A 21,485-nucleotide genomic window follows, 5' to 3' on the forward strand; every position below is an offset into this window, starting at 1 on the left:
AAAGATTTTATTTATTATTTCCATAAGTCTTTTTATTTTAAACCAAAACAGTACAAAAAGTATATATATCAGTGGTGGGAAAAGTCCATCTAATCGAGGAATCATCCACTGGATAAGTATGACAAAGATAGCATATTGTCCGTCCGTATAATGACAACGCAGAGAATAAACGTGTCATTAAAGTAACACTGTGCAATAAATGTCCAGAGCTGTTTGTAGGCTAGGGCTCCCACTACACCATATACAATATAAAATGGTGCCATTAGAAAGTGGTACCTGTCCTGCAAAAAACAAGCCCTCGTATGACTATATGAACAGATAAAAACCATGGCTTTAGGAGGGCACAGAGTTAAAAAACTGGAAATGCATTATAGGGGAAAATGGCCCAGTTCTTAAAGGGTTAATAAGGTGCGTCGCTAGGTGTGCTTTGAATATCTTTGAGCACTGGTGCTTATGCTTTCCTAGGAATAATTGTTCCCTAGTTTCTCTGATGGAAGTGCTGGCTGGAAAGACATTTCAAGGACCGGTTTACCGTTCTGCCTGGCGGATGTACAGTTACAAGAAAAAGTATGTGAACCCTTATGGAATGATATGGATTTCTGCACAAATTGGTCATAAAATGTGATCGGATCTTCATCTAAGTTACAACAATAGACAATCACAGTCTGCTTAAACTAATAACACACACAGAATTAAATGTTACCATGTTTTTATTGAACACACCATGTAAACATTCACAGTGCAGGTGGAAAAAGTATGTGAACCCTTGTATTTAATAACTGGTTGACCCTCCTTTTGACAGCAATAACTTCAACCAAACGTTTCCTGTAGCTGCAGATCAGACGTGCACAACGGTCAGGAGTAATTCTTGACCATACCTCTTTACAGAACTGTTTCAGTTCAGCAATATTCGTGGGATGTCTGGTGTGAATCGCTATCTTGAGGTCATGCCACAGCATCTCAATCGGTTTGAGGTCAGGACTCTGACTGGGCCACTCCGGAAGGCGTATTTTCTTCTGTTTAAGCCATTCTGTTGATTTACTTCTATGCTTTGGGTCGTTGTCCTGTTGCAACACCCATCTTCTGTTGAGCTTCAGCTGGTGGACAGATGGCCTTAGGTTCTCCTGCAAAATGTCTTGATAAACTTGGGAATTCATTTTTCCTTCGATGGTGGCAATCCGTCCAGGCCCTGATGCAGCAAAGCAGCCCCAAACCATTATGCCCCCATCACCATAATTCACAGTTGGGATGAGGTTTTGATGTTGGTGTGCTGTGCCTCTTTAACTCCACACATAGTGTTGTGTGTTTCTTCCAAACAACTCAACTTTGGTTTCATCTGTCCACAGAATATTGACCAGTACTTCTGTGGAACATCCAGGTGCTCTTGTGCAAACTGTAAACGTGCAGCAATGTTTTTTTTTTTTGGACAGCAGTGGCTTCCTCTGTGGTATGCTCCCATGAAATCCATTCTTTACGTATCATGGATTCGCTAACAGGGATGTTGGCATATGCCAGAGACTTTTGTAAGTCTTTAGCTGACACTCTAGGATTCTTCTTCACCTCACTGAGCAGTCTGCGCTGTGCTCTTGCAGTCATCTTTACAGGACGGACACTCCTAGGGAGAGTAGCAGCAGTGCTGAACTTTCTCCATTTATAGACAATTTGTCTTACCGTGGACTGATGAACAGCAAGGCTTTTGGAGATACTTTTATAAGCCTTTCCAGCTTTATGCAAATCAACAATTCTTAATCGTAGGTCTTCTGAGAGCTCTTTTGTGCGAGGCATCATTCACATCAGGCAATGATTGTTGTGAAAAGCAAACCCAGAACTGGTGTGTTTTTTTTTTTTTTTTTTTTTTTTTTATAGGGCAGAGCAGCTTTAACCAACACCTCCAATCTCATCTCATTGATTGGACTCCAATTAGCTCTTAGAGATGTCATTAGTCTAGGGGTTCACATACTTTTTCCACCTGCACTGTGAATGTTTACATGGTGTGCAATAAAAACATGGTAACATTTAATTATTTGTGTGTTATTAGTTTAAGAAGACTGTGATTGTCTATTGTTGTGACTTAGATGAAAATCAGATCACATTTTATGACCAATTTGTGCAGAAATCCATATCAATCCAAAGGGTTCACATACTTTTTCTTGCAACTGTATATGACTGTACTGTGCTGACTGTGTGTGATAAAGGGGAAGCCTAACACATCTCTCTCCTTTACAGCAAGCCAGGGCTGAGCAAGAAGAAGAATTCATCAGCAACACATTGTTTAAGAAGATCCAGGCCTTGCAGAAGGAGAAGGAAACCCTTGCAGTGAACTATGAGAAAGAAGAGGAGTTCCTCACTAACGAGCTGTCACGGAAGCTCATGCAGGTGATCAGATACTTCCACGTGGTGGCGGCTTTCCAGGACCTGCTGTAATACGTTTACAGTGGGCCATGGTTCTAGGAGTCTCGTGAAAGACGTGTATGCCCCTGGAGTCACATGATGATGATGTTGTTTGTTTTTTTTTTTTTTTTTTGTTTTTTGTGGGACTCTCGTAGAGGACATTATTTTTTTGGTTGGGCTAACAGTCTATAAAAAGAAAAAATGATCTCTAAATGTAATGAAAAGTATTGAAAATCGTTATAGGCCATGCACATTTTTTGCAGATGGTCTAACTTGCGCCTGACGTCTGAGCCCAGATTCCTCTTGGACATCTCAGCATAAGACTTTGCCTCATGTTTCAAACATACAGTTGACAAAATCTGAGAGAGCTTCAGCCAACAATCCCCTCTACATGACTACCCAGTGCCCTTCCTAAATAACCCAGTTTACTACCATCACCGAGGAAACGCTCACCACCTTAACCTCCTCAGGACCGCCGTACGCAGGATTGCGTCCTGGCGGCGGCCCTGCTATTCTGGGTGGACGCATATACGCGCCCTCTCGCGAGAACCTTCCGCGTTCACAGGATCGGAAGGTAAGCGAGTGGATCTCCAGCCTGTCAGCGGCGATCCTTCGCTGGCAGGCTGGAGATGCGATATTTTTTTAAACCCCTAACAGGTATATTAGACGCTGATATATACCTGCTACCTGGTCCTCTGGTGGTCCCTTTTGCTTGGATCGACCACCAGAGGTCACAGGCAGCTCAGTAATAAGTAGCACCAAACACCACTGCACTACAACCCCCCCCCCCCTCCCCCCCTTGTCACTTATTCACCCCTGATCACCCCATATAGACTCCCTGATCACCCCCCTTTCATTGATCACCCCCCTGTAAGGCTCCATTCAGACGTCCGTATGATTTTTACGGATCCACGGATGCATGGATCGGATCCGCAAAACGCATACGTACGTCTGAATGGAGCCTTACAGGGGGGTGATCAATGACAAGGGGGTGATCACCCCATATAGACTCCCTGATCACCCCCCTGTAAGGCTCCATTCAGACGTCCGTATGTGTTTTGCGGATCCGATCCGTGGATCCGTAAAAATCATACGGACGTCTGAATGGAGCCTGACAGGGGGGTGATCAATGACGGGGGGTGTAAGGCTCCATTCAGACTTTTTTTTTGGCCCAAGTTAGCGGAAATTATTTATTTATTTTCTTACAAAGTCCATATTCCACTAACTTGTGTAAAAAAATAAAATCTCCCATGAACTCACCATACCCCTCACGGAATCTAAATGCGTAAAATTTTTTAGACATTTATATTCCAGATTTCTTCTCACGCTTTAGGGCCCCTAAAATGCCAGGGCAGTATAAATACCCCACAAGTGACCCCATTTCGGAAAGAAGAAACCCCAAGGTATTCCGTGAGGGGCATATTGAGTCCATGAAAGATTGAAATTTTTGTCCCAAGTTAGCGGAAAGGGAGACTTTGTGAGAAAATACAAAAAAAAAAAAATCTCCGCTAACTTGCCCCTCATTGAATACCTTGGGGTGTCTTCTTTCCAAAATGGGGTCACATGTGGGGTATTTATACTGCCCTGGCATTTTAGGGCCCGAAAGCGTGAGAAGAAGCCTGGGATCCAAATGTCTAAAAATGCCCTCCTAAAAGGAATTTGGGCCCCTTTGCCCACCTAGGCTGCAAAAAAGTGTCACACATGTGGTATCGCCGTACTCGTGAGAAGTTGGGCAATGTGTTTTGGGGTGTCATTTTACATATACCCATGCTGGGTGAGATAAATAGAATTTTTTTTTCTCGCCCATTTTCCTTGGGGGACACAGACCTTGGGTATAGCTCAGCTCCCTAGGAGGCGTGACACTAAGTAAAACTGTTAAGCCCCTCCTCCATCAGCTATACCCTCAGCCTGGAGATAGAGGCTACCAGTTTTAGCTTAGTGTCCAAGGAGGCAAGACACTCCCTGCTACTGCAGGGCTGTTTTCTCCTTGTTATTTTTACTTTTTCTTCTAATTTTGTTATTTTATTTTTTCCTAGGGATACCAGAGACGCATTTGACCTCTCTGCTCTCCCGGGGTTGAGCTGCGCCAGTGCCAACTTATCTGCACTGCTGCCTCCCCCACAGAAGCAATAGGAGGATCTGGGCAGCAATGGCTCCCCTACATCCCGCCAGCTAGGGGGTCGCCCGCACGCCAAGCCCCTCTTCCAGCTTCCTGCCACTGCGGTGCCAGTGGCTGAAGGGGCGACCCTGCTGGAAAGGACTGAGGGTGAAGACGTCGCACGGTGAGATGGCTATTCCAGCCCATACCCCGTCCCTATCTGCAGCATCTACCCCTCTGGGTAAGGGGGGCACCCGTGGTCGCTCATTCTGAGCGCTCATCTGCAGGACAATGCAGCACAGCAGCATCCTCAGCACCCCCACGCTTTTCCCCCCCCACGCTGCTATCTTTCTCCCCCCCCCCCCCCCCCCCTCCCCCTCATCGGGGCTGACTCCATTTTTCTCTTCTCTCTCTCCCCCTTCCCGCCGAGAACGGGGGGCGGGGCTTAGCGGTCCCGGCAGGGGGCGGGGCTTCCGCGCGTCATTTTGGGGGCGGAGCTACGTTCTCCTTCACAGGAGACATTTCAAGCGCTGGAGGGGGCGGAGCTTGTTCCCCGCGCTTTCTGCTGAGGTTTCCCGCGCTTCCTCACTCCTGACAGGAAGCTGGGACATCGGTGGGGGACTCTAACCTCCTGTGTACATCGCTCGGCTTCTGTGGGCGCTCTCTGCTGCTCTCTGCTGCTCACTGCTGTTCACTGCTTCTCTGCTGCTGCTGATCTGGGCCATCTCCTGACGTTCTTCTGAGGCACTGGTAGGACAGTTAACCCTCTCCTAACCCTCCTGGTCATAGCTGCTATAACCCTTTGTGGTCTCTATATTAGAGTACAACCACACTTCAGCATGTCAGATCCCACAGGTGCCCCCAAACCCTGGTACCATGCCTGTACCGCCTGTAAGGAACTTTTTCCGCGTGGGCAATCTGAGCCGCATTGCCTTGCATGTCAGGCCCCGGTGCAGGGCCCGCTTCCCGCTGCGCCCCCCGGTGCCTCTGAACCCCCTGACTGGGCTAGGTCTCTGTCTCAGGCGGTGGAAAGCCTTACACACGTAGTGGGCCGTCTCGTGGATAGACCGCCTCTCCCGCAGGCTGCCACAATCCCTGTCGCACCCGCTGGGACTACCGTTTCTGCCGCCCCCACTGGTTCCCTGCCTCCCAGCGAATCTTCCAGGGCCCGGCATACTCAGAAACGTTCAAGGGTTGAGCGCACATCTTCTCCAGATGCTTCACTCTCTCCGCCATGCGTGCGAGCTCAGTCAAGTCTATCCTCTCAAAGGGATACGCTTTCTGAGGGAGAACTGGCGGATTCGGACGTGGACATGGACTCAGAGCTTCCGTCCAAATTGGCGTCCGCGGTGGGGCATCTTGTCACTAGCATCCGTGATACCTTAGGATCTACTATCGGGGTTGGAGGTCCTATCTGGGGTTCTGTGAGTCCCGGAGCATCCCACCTCTCCGGTTTTCTCTTCCCACAATCCTGTCCTTCCTCCAGTCGGGTCTGGACCTGGGGCTGTGCCTCAGTTCTCTGAAGGGTCAGATTTCGGCGCTGTCTATTCTTCTCCAGCGTCCCCTGGCCCCTCTAGGGCCAATTAAGACCTTTTTACAAGGGGTGGCTCACTCTGTTCCGCCGTACCGCCCTCCAGTTCCTTCCTGGGACCTGAATGTGGTGCTCTCGGCGCTCCAATCAGCCCCCTTCGAGCCTTTACGGGAGGTCTCCCTTCGCCTTCTGTCCTGCAAGGTCATCTTTCTTGTGGCCGTCACGTCTCTCCGACGGGTGTCGGAGTTAGCGGCTCTTTCTTGCTCCGAACCATTCCTGATCTTCCACCAGGATAAGGTTGTGCTTCGGCCTGTCCCGACTTTCCTGCCAAAGGTGGTCTCCGCCTTTCACATCAATGAGGACATCGTCCTTCCGTCGCTCTGTCCCTCTCCTTCCCACCCCAGAGAACGGGAACTGCACCGTCTGGATGTGGTCAGGGCGTTGAGGATTTACTGGAGGTCACCGGGTCCTTTCGGCGCACGGACTCCCTGTTTGTGGTTCCGGAGGGTTCGCGCAAAGGGTTGGCGGTCTCCAAGGTGGCTATTGCCCGTTTCATTAAACTGGCGGTGTCTGAGGCTTATCGAGCCAAGGGCAGACCTCCGCCTTTTGGCGTCACTGCTCATTCCACCAGAGCAGTCGGAGCTTCCTGGGCGCAGAGGCATCGGGCCTCGGCTGAACAGTTGTGCAAAGCAGCCACTTGGTCCTCTCTGCACACTTTCACAAAGTTCTATAGGGTGCATACGCATGCATCAGCGGATGCTGCGTTGGGCCGTCTGGTTTTGCAGGCAGCGGTTTCCTGATGCTCTGGTGGTGTTCCGCCTTGGGTTTGTGGTCCCTCCCTTCTTGGACTGCTCTTGAACGTCCCAAGGTCTGTGTCCCCCAAGGAAAATGGGCGAGAAAAGGAGATTTTTGTATAACTTACCAGTTAAATCTCTTTCTCGCTCTTCCTTGGGGGACACAGCACCCACCCTTCTGTGTTTGGTTACAGGGTTATGGTCTGGCGCCCCGTTGGGTTGCTGGCTGGTTGTTTCCGTTATTGGTTGTTATCCTTTCACTACTTGGACACGCAACTGGTAGCCTCTATCTCCAGGCTGAGGGTATAGCTGATGGAGGAGGGGCTTAACAGTTTTACTTAGTGTCACGCCTCCTAGGGAGCTGAGCTATACCCAAGGTCTGTGTCCCCCAAGGAAGAGCGAGAAAGAGATTTAACTGGTAAGTTATACAAAAATCTCCTTTTTGTCACGTTAGCGGAAAATGATTTTATTTTTTTTTCTTACAAAGTCTCATATTCCACTAACTTGTGACAAAAAATAAATTCACAAGTTAGTGGAATATGAGACTTTGTAAGAAAAAAAAAAATATTCTCCCTTGTTTACAGAGTCTTTTCTGCTGTCCACACTGAGGTCCTGTCCATAAAATGGCTGCTGATCGAGGGTCATGTGACCAGGCAAATCACCACCCTGTGATGCCTTCTCCATTCAGACACACTGCACCTGCACTAAACTCCCAACAGGAAAAGTACCGATGGCAGGTGCAGTGCATTTGAATGGAGGAGACATCACATGGAGGTAATGTGTCTGGTCATATGACCCTCCATCAGCAGCCATTTTGTGGACAGCACAAAATACTTTATAAACAAGGGGACATACTTTCTGAAATATAGAAAATGGTGCAGAATTTTAACAAAACCTATATTAGTAAATGCCATATAACAGTGATGGCGAACCTATGGCACGGGTGCCAGAGGCGGCACTCAGAGCCCTCTCTGTGGGCACCCACACCCTGAAAAAAGTCTATGGTGTACTAATATGCTTTAGACTTTTCCATTCAGCAGCGCAGGGCACGCTATGAACAGCACAGGCAGCGCACTGAATGTAGGCAGGATATTGTAAATAAATGATAAAGTACATGGAAGATATTCTATATTGGACTATAGTATTCAAGGTAAATTGCTGTGTTGTGGCACTTTGCGATTAAATAAGTGGGTTTATGTTGCACTTTGGGCACACGGGTCTGTAAAAGGTTCGCCATCACTGCCATATAATGATCTCACATACACATTGGTCAACAGTATCCAGAAAGTGTCTGACCCCTTTAAAGTGAGCAAAGGCTGGCTTTTATTCTCACGTAGATTGTGTCCATGTCTGTTAACATTCTCCCTGCTTTTCCATTTAGTTACAGCATGAGAAAGCGGAGCTTGAACAACACCTGGAACAAGAACAAGAGTTTCAAGTTAACAAGTTAATGAAGAAAATAAAGAAACTGGAAAATGACACCATCTCCAAACAGCTAACACTAGAACAGGTAACGCTGTGTCCCAGCAGTGGGGTAGAGCCGAGCATCACTACACCTGTACTGTTCTAAGGGTGCTTTCACACTTGCGTTGTTTGATTGCGGCAGGCAGTTCCGTTGCCTGAACTGCCTGCCTGATCAGGCAAACTGTATGCAAACGCATGTTTTCTGACTGATCAGGCATTTTTCAGACTTATCAGAATCCTGATCAGTCTGAAAAATGCCTGATCAGTCTGAAAAATGCATTGCAATACAGATCCGGTATCTATTTATTTTCACATTTCTAAAGGTCTGCGCATGCCGGATCCAGCATTCAGGCAAGTGTTCAGTTTTTTTTGGGCCGGAGATAAAACCGTAGCATGCGGCCACGGAAAGAAAATACGTTTGCATAAGCCCTTAAGCTACTGTTATCAGTGATCTGTATGGGGACAGTAGTAAACCTATTGGATAATGTGTTCCCTGCTAACCTTGTACCCCCATAAAAAAAAAAAACTAAAATGTAAAAAAAATTTAATAAAAAAAGTACCTCTCCTGAAAAAGAAACGCACACCTCTCAGAAGTCACTCGCACAATTGACACAATTCTGTGTGACAGACATGTTTTGCTTAAGCATCGTGTTCTCGGGCATTAAAAGGGTTGTCCTATTATAATTAAGGCTACTTTCACACTGTCGTTTTCACTTTCCATTTCTGAGATCCGTTCAGGGCTCTCGCAAGTGGTCCAAAGCGGATCAGTTTTGCCCTAATGCATGAGGAGGAGGGGAGGGGCGCACTGCACCACCAATGAAGATAACTGACCTGTTAATACAAATACAGGAGGCAGGTGCCGGAATCAAATAGCCGGCACCCGACCTCTGTGACACGGAGCTGCGATCTGCGGCAGTTAACCCTTCAGGTGTGGTACCGGAGGGGTTAACTGCAGCTGATCGCAGCTCCCTATCATAGAGGTAGGGTGCCGGCTATTTGATTTCGGCGCCCACGTCCTGTATTTGTATTAACAGGTCAGTTATTTTCATTGGTGGCGCAGTGTGCCCCCCCACAACACCCCAGTATAATAAATATTGGTGGCACAGTGGGCAGTGCCAATGACGGTTAAAAAAATAAATAAAAATTAACTCTCCTCCTCCAATTGATCGCGTAGCTGCTGGTCTCCTGTTCTTTTTTTTCAGGATCTGTGGTGACGTCACAGCTCATCACATGGTCCATTACCATAGTGATGGATGATGTGATGAGCACAGTATGTCACCACAGGTCCTTTGACAGGTCCCGAAGAAAGAAGAACAGGATGCCCTCATTGGCACTGCCCACTGAGCCACCAATGTTTATTATACTGGGGGGGGGGGGGGGGGCACACTGCACCACCAATGTTTATTATACGGGTGTATATAATGTTTATTATATTGACCTTCTACTAAGCATTCTGTAATAAAGAATGCTATTATTTTCCCTTATAACCAGGTTATAAGGGAAAATAATACAGTAAATAGACTTTCATCCTAGCAACCATGCGTGAAAATCGCACCGCACTTGCTTGCAGATACAATGCGATTTTCATGCAGCCTCATTAACTTGTATGGGGCCTGCGTTGCATGAAAAACGCACAATATAGAACATGCTGCGATTTTCACGCAACGCACAAGTGATGCGTGAAAATCACCGCTCATGTGCACAGCCCCATAGAAGTGAATGGGTCCGGATTCAGTGCGGGTGCAATGCGTTCAGCTCATGCATTGCACCTGCGCAGAAATCTCGCCCATGTGAAAGGGGCCTAAGGGTGAATAGGACAAGGGTTCCAGCACCTAAGGGGGCTAATAGTAAGTAAAAAAAATGCAAACACTAAGGCTACTTTCACACTTGCGGCAGTGTGATCCGGCAAGCAGTATGTGACTGAAATCATTTGTGAGACGCATCTGGATGCGGATCCGTCTCACAAATGTATTGCCAGAATGAATCCATCTCTCCGCTTGTCATGCGGACAGACTGATCCATCTTGTATCTTTTTACAAATTTTTACCGGTCTGCGCAGACCGGAAGAATGGATCCTGCATTCCGGTATTTTGAATGCTGGATCTGGCACTAATACATTCCTATGGGGAAAAATTCAGGCAAGTCTTCCGTTTTTTTTCACCGGAGATAAAACCGTAACATGCTGCGGTTTTGGCTTTTGCCTGATCAGTCAAAATGACTGAACTGAAGACATCCTGATGCATCCAGAACGGATTACTCTCTATTCAGAATGCATGGGGATATGCCTGATCAGTTATTTTCTGGTATAGAGCCCCTGTGACGGAACTCTATGCCGGAAAAGAAAAACGCAGGTGTGAAAGTACCCTAAAATATTAAGTTTAAATCCCCCCCCTTTCCCAATTTTACATATAAAATATATAAACAATAAATAAATAAACAAACATATTACATAGAGCTGCGTCCGAAAAGTCCAAACTTACATTATTCAAAAATATCTCCTATGCGGTGAGCATTCACCATTTTTTAGTCACCTTGTCACCCCAAAAAATAGGATAGGACTGTTCTATTATGGGCCGAACGTAGCGTTGTCACGATACCAAAATTTTGATTCTGTTTCGATTTGGCGACTAAAATTTTTATTTGGCTCCTAAATTTTTTCAGTTCAGGAGCCAATGGCTACTAGGTATTTTTTTTTTTTTTTTTTTTTTTTTTTTTTTTAGTCTGGAGCACTGGGATGGAGAAGTATCTGATCGGGGACGTCCAACCCTTGTGCTCTCCATGATCGTAAAAATGAGGAGCATGCTGCCACTCCATTCAACTCTAGGAGACCGCGGAAGAGAAGCCCAGTACAGTGCTCAGCTTCTTCTGGTAGTTTCATAGAGTTGAGTGGAACAGGAGAGGGCATGCATGACTGCTGCTCTGTTCAATCTGGGGACTCTGGCCGAGTGACGTGCGAATTGATTTGTAGGAATCAGATTTGTTCAGACATACCGCTTCTTTGACGGGGCCAGACATCTCGCCTGGCCATGTCAATCTCGCACTTGCTCCAATGCTCCGAGTATCAGTGCAAGCGCATAGTCTGTGCCGCTGCCACCTGACCCGTACAGGTACCGACCGTTTGGGTGTACCCAGACATGAGTGGTGCATGCACTGTGAGCATCTGCACTACCCAAGCGGCAACAGCAGAGCCTCTGCACTTGTGCTGGTACTCGGAGCGACAGCACAGGTGCGAGACTGACAGGGCTACACGAGATCTATGGCGCTGTCAGTCCTGGGGGAGTCTCTTGGAAAGTAATGCCAGCCCCTTGCTGCTCAAGGAGGTTGATATTGTTTTTTTTTTTAATAAACTCATTTGATTCGTATAAAGTTGCTCATCGCTAGTCCCAATGGTTGGACCCCCACCATTTAGATGTGGACAGGGGATAAGTTCCTGTGGTTGGGTAACCCCCTTAATTCTTCCCGGTCAGGCAGGGTGCATGTTAAAAGGAATCTGTCAGCATACACTACAGATTTGACTGCATGTACCAGTCAGGTTTTCTCTCCAGTTTCATTGCTGCTGTGCATTCATAGAATTCTTCTTGCCCTCTGCAGGGATGATTTCAGTAGCCTCGGGCATGCACACAGATTATTGTGAGATAAGCTTGAACTGCTCGCTTACCCGCCTGAATAACACTCGGCTATTTACTGTGAAAACAAAGGGTGTGGGATGACAGAGGATGTTGGAGAATGGAGATCAGCAGTCAGCAGATTTTATTTTTGGGCTAGGGGTGCACCAGCTAAAGTGAGGGCGAAGGTAGTAAACGCCATGAAGAGACTGTAACTAGCCTGCTTGTGGCCATATTGTAGTAGAATTTGTAGAATTATGAAGTCCAGTGAGATGACAACAACCACAAGGTGATGTTTAGTCTACCTGTAATCTTGTAGCTTGGGCTGCATCGCCCTTACCTGAATTAGTCTGTGTGCACATCCTTTTTCACACTGTATCAGAACATGCATGTTTTGTGTGGTGCATTTGTATATATCCACATGTTCTAGACCAGGCATGCTCAACCTGCGGCCCCCCAGCTGTTGCAAAACTACAACTCTCAGCATGCCTGAACAGCATACAGCTATCAGCCTACAGCGGGGCATTGTGGGAGTTGTAGTTTTACAACAGCTGGAGGGTCGCAGGTTGAGCATGCCTGTTCTAGACAGAGTACATCATTTTTAAAGGTGGTGCAGTGGTGTCTAGTGTAGTTTAAGATGTGTCCACCAGATGGTGCTGGATGCTAACACTTTCAGCTAACTGCGTACTTGGCAGAGCTGTGTCTTCAAGAAACCTGGTAAGTGCAAGTAAAGAACCTTCTTGTGCTATGCATGTGTACTTAGGGGAGATCTATAAAAAGTGCAACAAGCACTTTCTACTGTATCTGCTCATCTGAGTGTTTATGGGGAGGTCAGGGTACATAACTGTGCCAATTGAATCTTTGGCTGACAGCCATCTTGCGTGTATCGCCAGCTAGTCGACATGCCTGTTTATTGCTGCAGACACAAAGGCAAAATTTGAATAATCAAATGTTCAACCTACTGCAGGTTAATCCCAAAAGGTAGATTTTCCAGGATTTTATAACTGATGACCTGTCCTCTAGAGATAGGTAATCAGATTCTGATCGGTGGGGGTCCAACAGCAATCAGCTGTTTGAGAAGGCACTGGAGCTTCTGTGAGTGCCACTGCCGCCTCCTCGCAGCTTACCAAGCACAGCGCTGTACATTATGCAGTGGCTGTACTGGATATCGTGCTCAGCCTCATTCACTTAAATGGGGCTAGGCTGCGCCTAGGCCATGTGACAGATGAACCTATTGTCACTGGCCTAGAAGAAGCTGTGAGAAGTCAGTGGCGCTACTGCAAGTGCCGGTGCAGTCTCAAACAGCTAATTGCCATGGGGCCCGGCTGTTGGACCCCCACTGATCAGATACTGATTACCTATCCAGAGGACAGGTCATCAGTATTAAAATTAAAAAAAAAAACTTTCAGTTAATTAAACCTCCACTGCATTGATATAAATTTAGTCTGACATCACAAGAAAACATCCTTATTCACAAAATTAGAGAGAGGGCTTTCCAGTTTAAGACTACCCCATCATGATCTGTCCTGGCTCAGCCTCTTCTGGGGATTTCATTCCATATGACTGTTCGTACATTACTTCACTCATTGGGTAAAATATCTAATGACATTTTTTTTTTTTCTAGGTTTATAACATTCTTGTTCTTTTTCATTAGAACAGAGATCAGCAACCCTGGCACTCTGGCTGTTCTGAAATGGCAACTCCCAGGATGCTTCATTTCACTTCCGTGGGAATTACAAGAACAGCCAAGGAGGTGTGCATGCTGGGAGTTGTAGTTTCACAGCAGCTGAGAGTGCCAAACATTGCTCTGCCCTCCCGTAGATGAAGGTTCAGCCTTATTCTGTCACATTCTACACTGCTATGCGTATGTTTATTTTATTTTTTTAACAAAAATCTTTTTTATGCCTTCAGCTAAGACGTGAGAAGATTGACCTTGAAAACACCCTGGAGCAAGAACAAGAAGCACTAGTCAATCGTCTCTGGAAGAGGATGGACAAGCTGGAAGCAGAGAAAAGGTTGGTTTTTCAAGGCTTTCTTGTAGCAGCTAATGATGGCTTGACTTGAGGGTGGACATAATATAGGTGTAGTGACCTTCAGGTGTTTACCCCTGCTGCTTCCAGACAAAGCTAATACAAGGCACTAATGTATTGTGATTGCCCATAATGCCTCCTTTGCTGGCTTGATTAATTTTTTCATTGCATCGTACACTCCATCACTGCAGCGCTGAAACGAGGTGGGCGGGACAGGAGCTGCTGCGTATGTGTGCGGATATGCGCTCCCACACTCCCAGCCACCAGAGGACGGCCCTTTTTCCTATAGTATGGAAGCACAGCCACCGCTGCTGGATTACAGGGTAGTCTTAACCCCTGGAAACGAGCAGAGTATAATGTTATGGAAAAATGAATCCAGCCAGTAACAGAAGCCATATGGATAAGAACAATACATTAGTAAGTGCCTTGTATTAACTTTGTCTACATGATAAATACTATTTGCTAAAGTGAGACAACCCCTTTAAATTTGGCCATACAAGTAAGAGAAAGATAGTCTGATCCTGTCATTTTCATGGGGGCTTCTCGATCCTTGTTCCAGCAGAAGATCAGATGCTGCCAGAGGAGTCTGGTGACATCTTATTCCCCACTGGTTATTGAAATTAACATGCACTCTTGGCCGTTTATGGGAATTCATAGTAATAACCATTACAGTACTTTCACACTAGCGTTTTAGTTTTCCGGTATTGAGATCAGTCATAGGGGCTCAATACCAGAAAATAAAGCTTTAATTTTGTCCCCATTCATTAAAATGCATTGCGTTCCGTTCTCATACTGGAGAGCAAACCGCAGCATGCTGCGCTTTGCTTTCTGTCCTGGGATGCGGAGCAAAATGGATCTGTCATGACCCACAATGCAAGTCAATGGGGATGGATCAGTTTTCTCTGACACAATAGAAAACTGATCCGTCCCCCATTGACTTTCAGTGGAGTTCATGACTGATCCGTCTTGTCTATGTTAAAGATAATACAACTGGATCCGTTGATAACGGATGCAGCTGGTTGTATTATAAGTAACGGAAGCGTTTTTGCTGAACCCTGCAGTATCCACCAAAAACGCTAGTGTGAAAGTAGTCTAACCTGTCAACCAGTAAAAGCATGTGTTAAGCCTTATAGCTGTATTTTGTCTCCTTAGAATTTTACAGGAAAAATTAGACCAACCAGTGTCTGCTCCACCTTCACCTCGTGACATATCTATGGAGATAGACTCCCCAGAGAACATGATGAGACACATACGTTTCCTTAAGAATGAAGTAGAAAGGCTAAAGAAGCAACTGAGAGCTGCACAGCTACAGCGTAAGCAGAAGATGATTCATTTTGCTGGACTTTCTCCAGCCTCATTACTCATACATGTCTCTTGTTGACCACATCATAGCTACTTTTACGGGCTCATGCACATGAACGTTATTTTTTTGTCCGCATCCAATCCACATATTTTATGTTCGGATTCAGACCCATTTACTTTACTGTGTGCAGTCCGCATCGGTTTGTGCATTCCTTGGCACCGGTAAAAATATAGAATATGTCCTATTTTTGTCTGCATTATGGACAAGGATAGGACTGTTCTATTATGGACGGGACGTTGCCTTCTGCAAAATGTGTAAGGCATACTGCCGGTATCTGTATATTGTGGATCTCAAAAACAGCTACAGCCGTGTACATGAGCCCTAACAAATGTGTTAGATGCATTTATTCTACAACCTAATATATTCTTTATTGACGGTCACCATTGTCTTTATTGCTGAAGCAATGCCCCGTCTGGCAGGTCTTCACTCCTGTCTGCATAGTAATCATGCCCAAAAGATGACTGCCACTCTAGCAGAACAAACTGCACTTGCCTTCCGTACATGAGCAGGTTCTGTTACCAGAAATCTAGCTCGTGGTGTTTCACTGGAGGAGGCTGAATTACATGTTTGGTGACCCCTTCGTCTGCCACCATCTTATGGAGGCAACTGATGTGCAGGTGAAAGAGTTGGCTCTCTAGATCAGTAAGTTGCAAGAATGCATTTAAGTCTTTCACACTCGCGTTTTGACTTTCCGTGTGTGAGATCCGTTCCAGGCTCTCACAAGTGGTCCATAACGGAAAAGGATCCACTCAGAATGCATCAGTTCCGTCTCCATTCCGCTTTGGAGACGGACACACAAAACGCTGCTGATCCGGATCTGTCCTGGCACACAATGTAAGTCAATAGGGACGGATCCGGTTTCACTGGCACAATAGAAAATTGATCCGTCCTCCATTGATTTTAAAGGGAACCTTGTACACTCAGCCGGCTTCAGTTTCGCCGAGAGGAGGCAGGCCGGGAGGACAGGCGCTGGCAGCGGGAGTCATACGTCATGCGCCCAAGCCGCCTGCTTCATTCATAAAGTGGGCGGCGCAGGCGCATAACGTATGACTCACACTGCCAGCGCCCGTCCTCCCAGCCTGCCTCCTCCCTCCTCTCGGCGAGCGCTTGTAGTTGTAAGTACTGGTAATACACAGCGCTCCTTAAGCGATTATATACATACGGTAACAATTAACTATTAGAGATACGATTATACAGTGAGCGGGGCCCGTGTAGTAGAATAGTCACTGCACGGGCCCCGCTGTCATTATAAAAGCAGATGCCGGCCCCAAGCCCCTCCTCCCTCACAGCTGATACACCCGCCGCGCGGCATTGCGGCGGGTGTATCATTGAAAACAAGGCAAAATCAGCAGCATTCGCCGTATAAGACGCTCTGCTATTTCCCCCCCACTTTTGGGGGGGAAAAAGTGCGTCTTATATGGCAAAAAATACGGTATTCACTCCTCTTTGGCTTGTTCCCCCAGTGCGCCGTAATCTCACGCATGCGCACTTGATCCACACGTCCGGGCCCACGCAGTGTCCTGGCAGCAGCCTCATCCAGGGGAATTGTGCGTGCGCCAGCTGTCTGTGCACTTCGCTCTACCCGGAAGTGCGCAGACAGCTGGCGCATGTGCGATTCCCCTGGATAAGTCTGATGCCAGGACTCATGCAAATGTGTGTGAAAAGCGATCATTTAGGCTGGGTTCACACCTGAGCGTTTTACAGCGCGTTCCTACGCGCTGTAAAACGCTCAACAAAGAGAAACCAATGATTCCCTATGGGAATGGTTCTCACCTGGGCGTTTTACAGCGCGTACGATCGCGCTGTAAAACGCCCGACGCATAATCAAGTACTTGAGCTTCTTTGGGGCGTTTTGACGCGCGTTTGTGGCCATAGGACACTGCAGTCAATCACACAAACGCGCGTTTACTATTACAAAAAACGTGCGACAAAAACGCGCGTAAAACGCGCGTTTGAGAAACGCTCAGGTGTGAAAGCAGCCTTAATGTTTGTCTATTTATTGATGCTCATTCACAGATCCATTAGTTGATGTAAATTTCTTGTCTTTTTTGTGCCAGTTTTCTGGTGCACATGTTAAGTGAGTTGGGCTGCAGAGGCGCTGCTGAGGTTCTGCCTCTTTTTGCCCACTTTTTGTAAAAGCGGTAAGGGTGATGTAAAAGTAAATGGCACTCGCGCGAGCAATTGTTACTCAGCTGCCTCTAAGCTTCTATCACTCTCTTCCTCCTTTGGCCTCTCACAGTGGTCCTCCGCTCCCACAGAGATGGTCACACTCTGGATCTGATCTTTACCCACATCTGCTCCCTATCTGACTACAACCTACTCACCTTCTCTTCACTCGTCTCTTCTGCTGCTCCCCCGGTCCACACACTAGCACACCCCCACAGGAACCTTAAACATCTTGACTTTCGCTCACTTTCTGACTCTCTTCTGCCACTCGCTACCATCTGTTCCCTCCAGGACGCAGATGCTGCCACCACTCTGTATAACGCTGGACTCTGCTAACCCCCTCACACACAACAAAACCTGAAAAATCAACAGACAACCCTGGCACACCAGCCTGACCAAAAAACTCAGGCAGGTTTCCAGGGCTGCAGAGCAGCGATGGAAGAAATCCCATTCGAAGTATCACTTCACCACATACAAGCAATCCCTTCTTATTTTCAAATCCTCACTAGCTGATGCAAAACAGGCCTACTTCTCATCTCTCATATCTTCCCTGTCCCACAGCCCTAAACAGCTTTTTAACACTTAAGTCTCTTCTCTGTCCCCCAGCGCCCGTACCCTCACCTCTCATCTCAGCTGGGGACTTTGCCACATACTTCAAGTAAAAGATCATCAACATCAGAGAAAGCGTCAGTGCACAGTCCCCACAGACCCTCTACACAACTGCTCATTCCTTTTTTCCCCAAAACCAGCTTCTCCACCATTACAGAAGGAAAACTTTCCATCTTACTCTCCATATCACATCTCACCACTTGTGCACTTGACCCAATCCCAACCCACCTCATCCCCAACCTCACCACAGTGTTTATCCCAACCCTAACTCATCTCTTCAACTAACCTCTGGTGTCTTCCCCTCTGGTTTCAAACATGCTACCATTACACCCTTCCTCAAAATTCCTTCACTTGACCCATCTTCTTTGTCCAGTTATCGCCCCATATCACTTCTTCCATATGCCTCAAAGCTGCTTCAACAACATGCCCGTTCTGAACTGTCCTCTCGCCTCGCCTCTTGCTTTCTCTTTGACTTGCTACAATCTAGCTTCCGGACCCAACACTCAACTGAAACTGCCCTTACCAAAGTCACCAACGACCTGCTAACAGCCAAAACCAAAAAACATTACTCTGTCCTCCTTCTCCTTGACCTGTCCTCTGCCTTTGACACAGTCGACCACTCCCTTCTGTTACCAACTCTTTCATCTCTTAGCATCACCGACCTGGCCCTTTCCTGGATCACATCATACCTCACAGACTGGACATTTAGCGTCTTCCACTCTAATTCCCCCTCTGTTGGTGTCCCACAAGGCTCTGTCCTAGGACCCCTGCTCTTCTCTATCTACATTCTCGGCCTGGGACAGCTCATAGAGTCCCATGGCTTTCAGTATCACTTTTTTTGATGACTACACACAAATATACCTCTCTGCTATCCAGAATGCCACAATGCCTTTCTTCCATATCCTCCTCCGTCTCTCGCTTTCTTAAAAGAGGACCTTTCATCTGGCAAAACATTGTGAACTAAGTATCATGATCTGTACAGCGGTGCCCAGGGATCTCACTGCACTTACTATTATGCCTGGGCGCCGCTCCGTTCTCCTGTTATGCCCTCCGGTATCTTCGGTCACTTGGTTATAGTAGGAGGTGACTGCCCTTGTTCTCCTGGGCGTCTTCTTCTCCCAGTCTGTAGCGCTGGCCAATCGCAGCGTAGAGCTCACAGCCTGGGTGTTTTTTTAGACGCCCAGGAGAACAAGGGCAGTCTCCTCCTACTATAACCAAGTCCCTTAAGTCTCCGCCTACTATAACCAAGTGACCGAAGATACCGGAGGGCATAGCAGGAGAAAACCACTGCAGTAAAGGCCTGGCAGAGCATTAAAAAGGAGGAAACACAGCATCTGGTGATGTCTGAGTTAAAGACTTCAGGCAGCCATTGCCAACAAAGGGTTTTCAACCAAGTATTAGAAATTAACATTTATTTACAATTATTTGATTTGTCCAATTACTTTTGAGCCCCTGAAATGAAGGGATTGAGAATAACGCTTTAGGTTACTTTCACACTTGCGTCGCCAGAACTGCCTGCTTGATCCATCAAAACGTATGCCAACTGATTGCATTTGTAAGATTGATCAGGATCCTGATCAGTCTTACAAATGCATTGAAATGCCGGATGCGTCTTCAGGGCTCCAGATGGAAACCAAAATGGTCGCCAATGCGACTTAGAATAGCAAAAAAGTCTTGTCGCCATTTGCGTCTAGACCCTCTGCTGCTCTGCCTCTTTCACACACGAGTTAAACTGACATGGCACGCGCTGCTGTCAGTGCGTGCCATGTTCTCAGCAGCACAGGGGAGGAGGAGGCAGTGGCAGGGGAGGTGCTGTGGTCACTGCGCTAACAATGAATATAGTTTATGCCTGAATACAAATGCAGGCTGCGGGTGCCGGCCATATCCCATACCTGGTACCCAGCCTCTGACAGCGGCGGATCGCAGCGCGCAATTAACCGGTCAGGTGTGGCACCTGAGGGGTTAATTGTGGCGGATCGCAGCGCGCAGTCATAGAGGCCGGGTATGGGATATGGCCGGCACCAGCAGCCTGCGTTTGTATTCGGGCATAAACTATATTCATTGGTGGCACAGTGCACCACACCCCCCAACCCCAGTATTATAAAGTCTAATCATTGGTGTTATAGCTATTATAATCATTGGTGGCAGTGGCCACAGGGTCCCCTCCTCATTGGTGGCAGTGACAGCTTCTGATCGGAGCCCCAGCAGTGTAATCCTGGGACTCCGGTGGGTTACCATGGCAGCCAGGACGCTACTGAAGCCCTGGCTGCCATAGTCGGCTCCCTGCTGCTGTGTGTACTATGCACAGAGCAGCAGGGAGAGTGTGAGATCCTATTCATCCTAATAGAGCTCTATCAGGGTGGATAGGACATGGGATCTTTTCTAGCCTCTAAAGGGATAAATAGTTATAAAAAAAAAATATATATTAAAATGAAAAATATCTCCTATGCGGTGAGCACAGTATCGCAATACTTTTTTATGGTATCGAAATAGTAAAAATTTTGGTATCGTGACAACCTTATGCAGCCATCCCAGGTCTTTGGGTGGGCTAGTTTGCCTTGTGCTATTTGCACATTTTTTCATTTATCTTTCTGTGCATGCAACATACATACCAGTACATGTTACTTTGAGTGAACCTACAGTTCTCACAATTTTCATGCTGATCTATACCTAGGGCTGTCACATCTTTTTCCCTGCCAGCTGGGTGTTTGGGAGAGAGCTTTAATAATAACTCAGTGGGTACAGCGTTCAAGGCTTTCATCAGAAGTGTCCACTCCCAATGAATACCTCTGCTGTATGCCAGAGTGTAGGCATATTGTGGCATACATCGGGTACTATGGTAAAGAGCTGTATACCACATGGCATCCTTCTGTATAGGAAAACGCAGTATGCTGCAGTCTCCTATACAGTTGGTAATAAAAGCATGCTAACGAATACTGGCGAGAAGACACATCTGCCTTACTTTTGGGGAATAGTTCCTGACATTTACAATAAATGTGAGGCTTAGATGTAATGTGCACCGAGTCTAAGTTGTCCACGGTTTCCAGTGACTACTAGAAGAACTGTGAATATGACAGGGCCATAATACAGACTGTACCTCGGTGTAAAATAAATTATATATAGGAATGATTGGGCACACCTAAGATGCTTGGAGACCAATTTATTAAGGTTGTTAAAAAGGTTAAGTGATAGACAGTAATAAAATAGTAGGAATAAAAGCAGCAGTGCGGATTTTGCAGTGCTATTAATGTATAAAGCTGTCGCGTAATAAAATGGAGATTAGATGCGTATGTGACCGAAAGGAGGCTCAGAATAGTACCTGCCCGGCAGTGCCAGTGACTATGAGCCTCGTTGCGACCACAGTGGACAGCAAATGTAAATATTCCAATAACAGTAAATAAAATTATATACTTTATAAATTAAAAATGCCGGGT

The 21,485-nt window shown here is 46.8% G+C and overlaps 1 protein-coding gene across 2 annotated transcripts in view; it reads left to right on the top strand.

The window, feature by feature from the left end:
• CCDC6 (coiled-coil domain containing 6) overlaps positions 1–21,485 on the top strand; it is a 66,100-nt gene that overhangs the window by 25,416 nt on the left and 19,199 nt on the right. For both annotated transcript variants that reach the window (XM_044297367.1, XM_044297366.1), the window contains exons 2-5: positions 2,227–2,376; positions 8,196–8,324; positions 13,795–13,898; positions 15,066–15,226. In XM_044297367.1, the coding sequence (XP_044153302.1) occupies positions 2,227–2,376; positions 8,196–8,324; positions 13,795–13,898; positions 15,066–15,226 (544 nt within the window). The remainder of the gene's footprint in view (positions 1–2,226; positions 2,377–8,195; positions 8,325–13,794; positions 13,899–15,065; positions 15,227–21,485) is intronic.

The sequence above is a fragment of the Bufo gargarizans genome, chromosome 6 (genome assembly GCF_014858855.1).
Source record: "Bufo gargarizans isolate SCDJY-AF-19 chromosome 6, ASM1485885v1, whole genome shotgun sequence".
Taxonomy (NCBI): domain Eukaryota; kingdom Metazoa; phylum Chordata; class Amphibia; order Anura; family Bufonidae; genus Bufo; species Bufo gargarizans.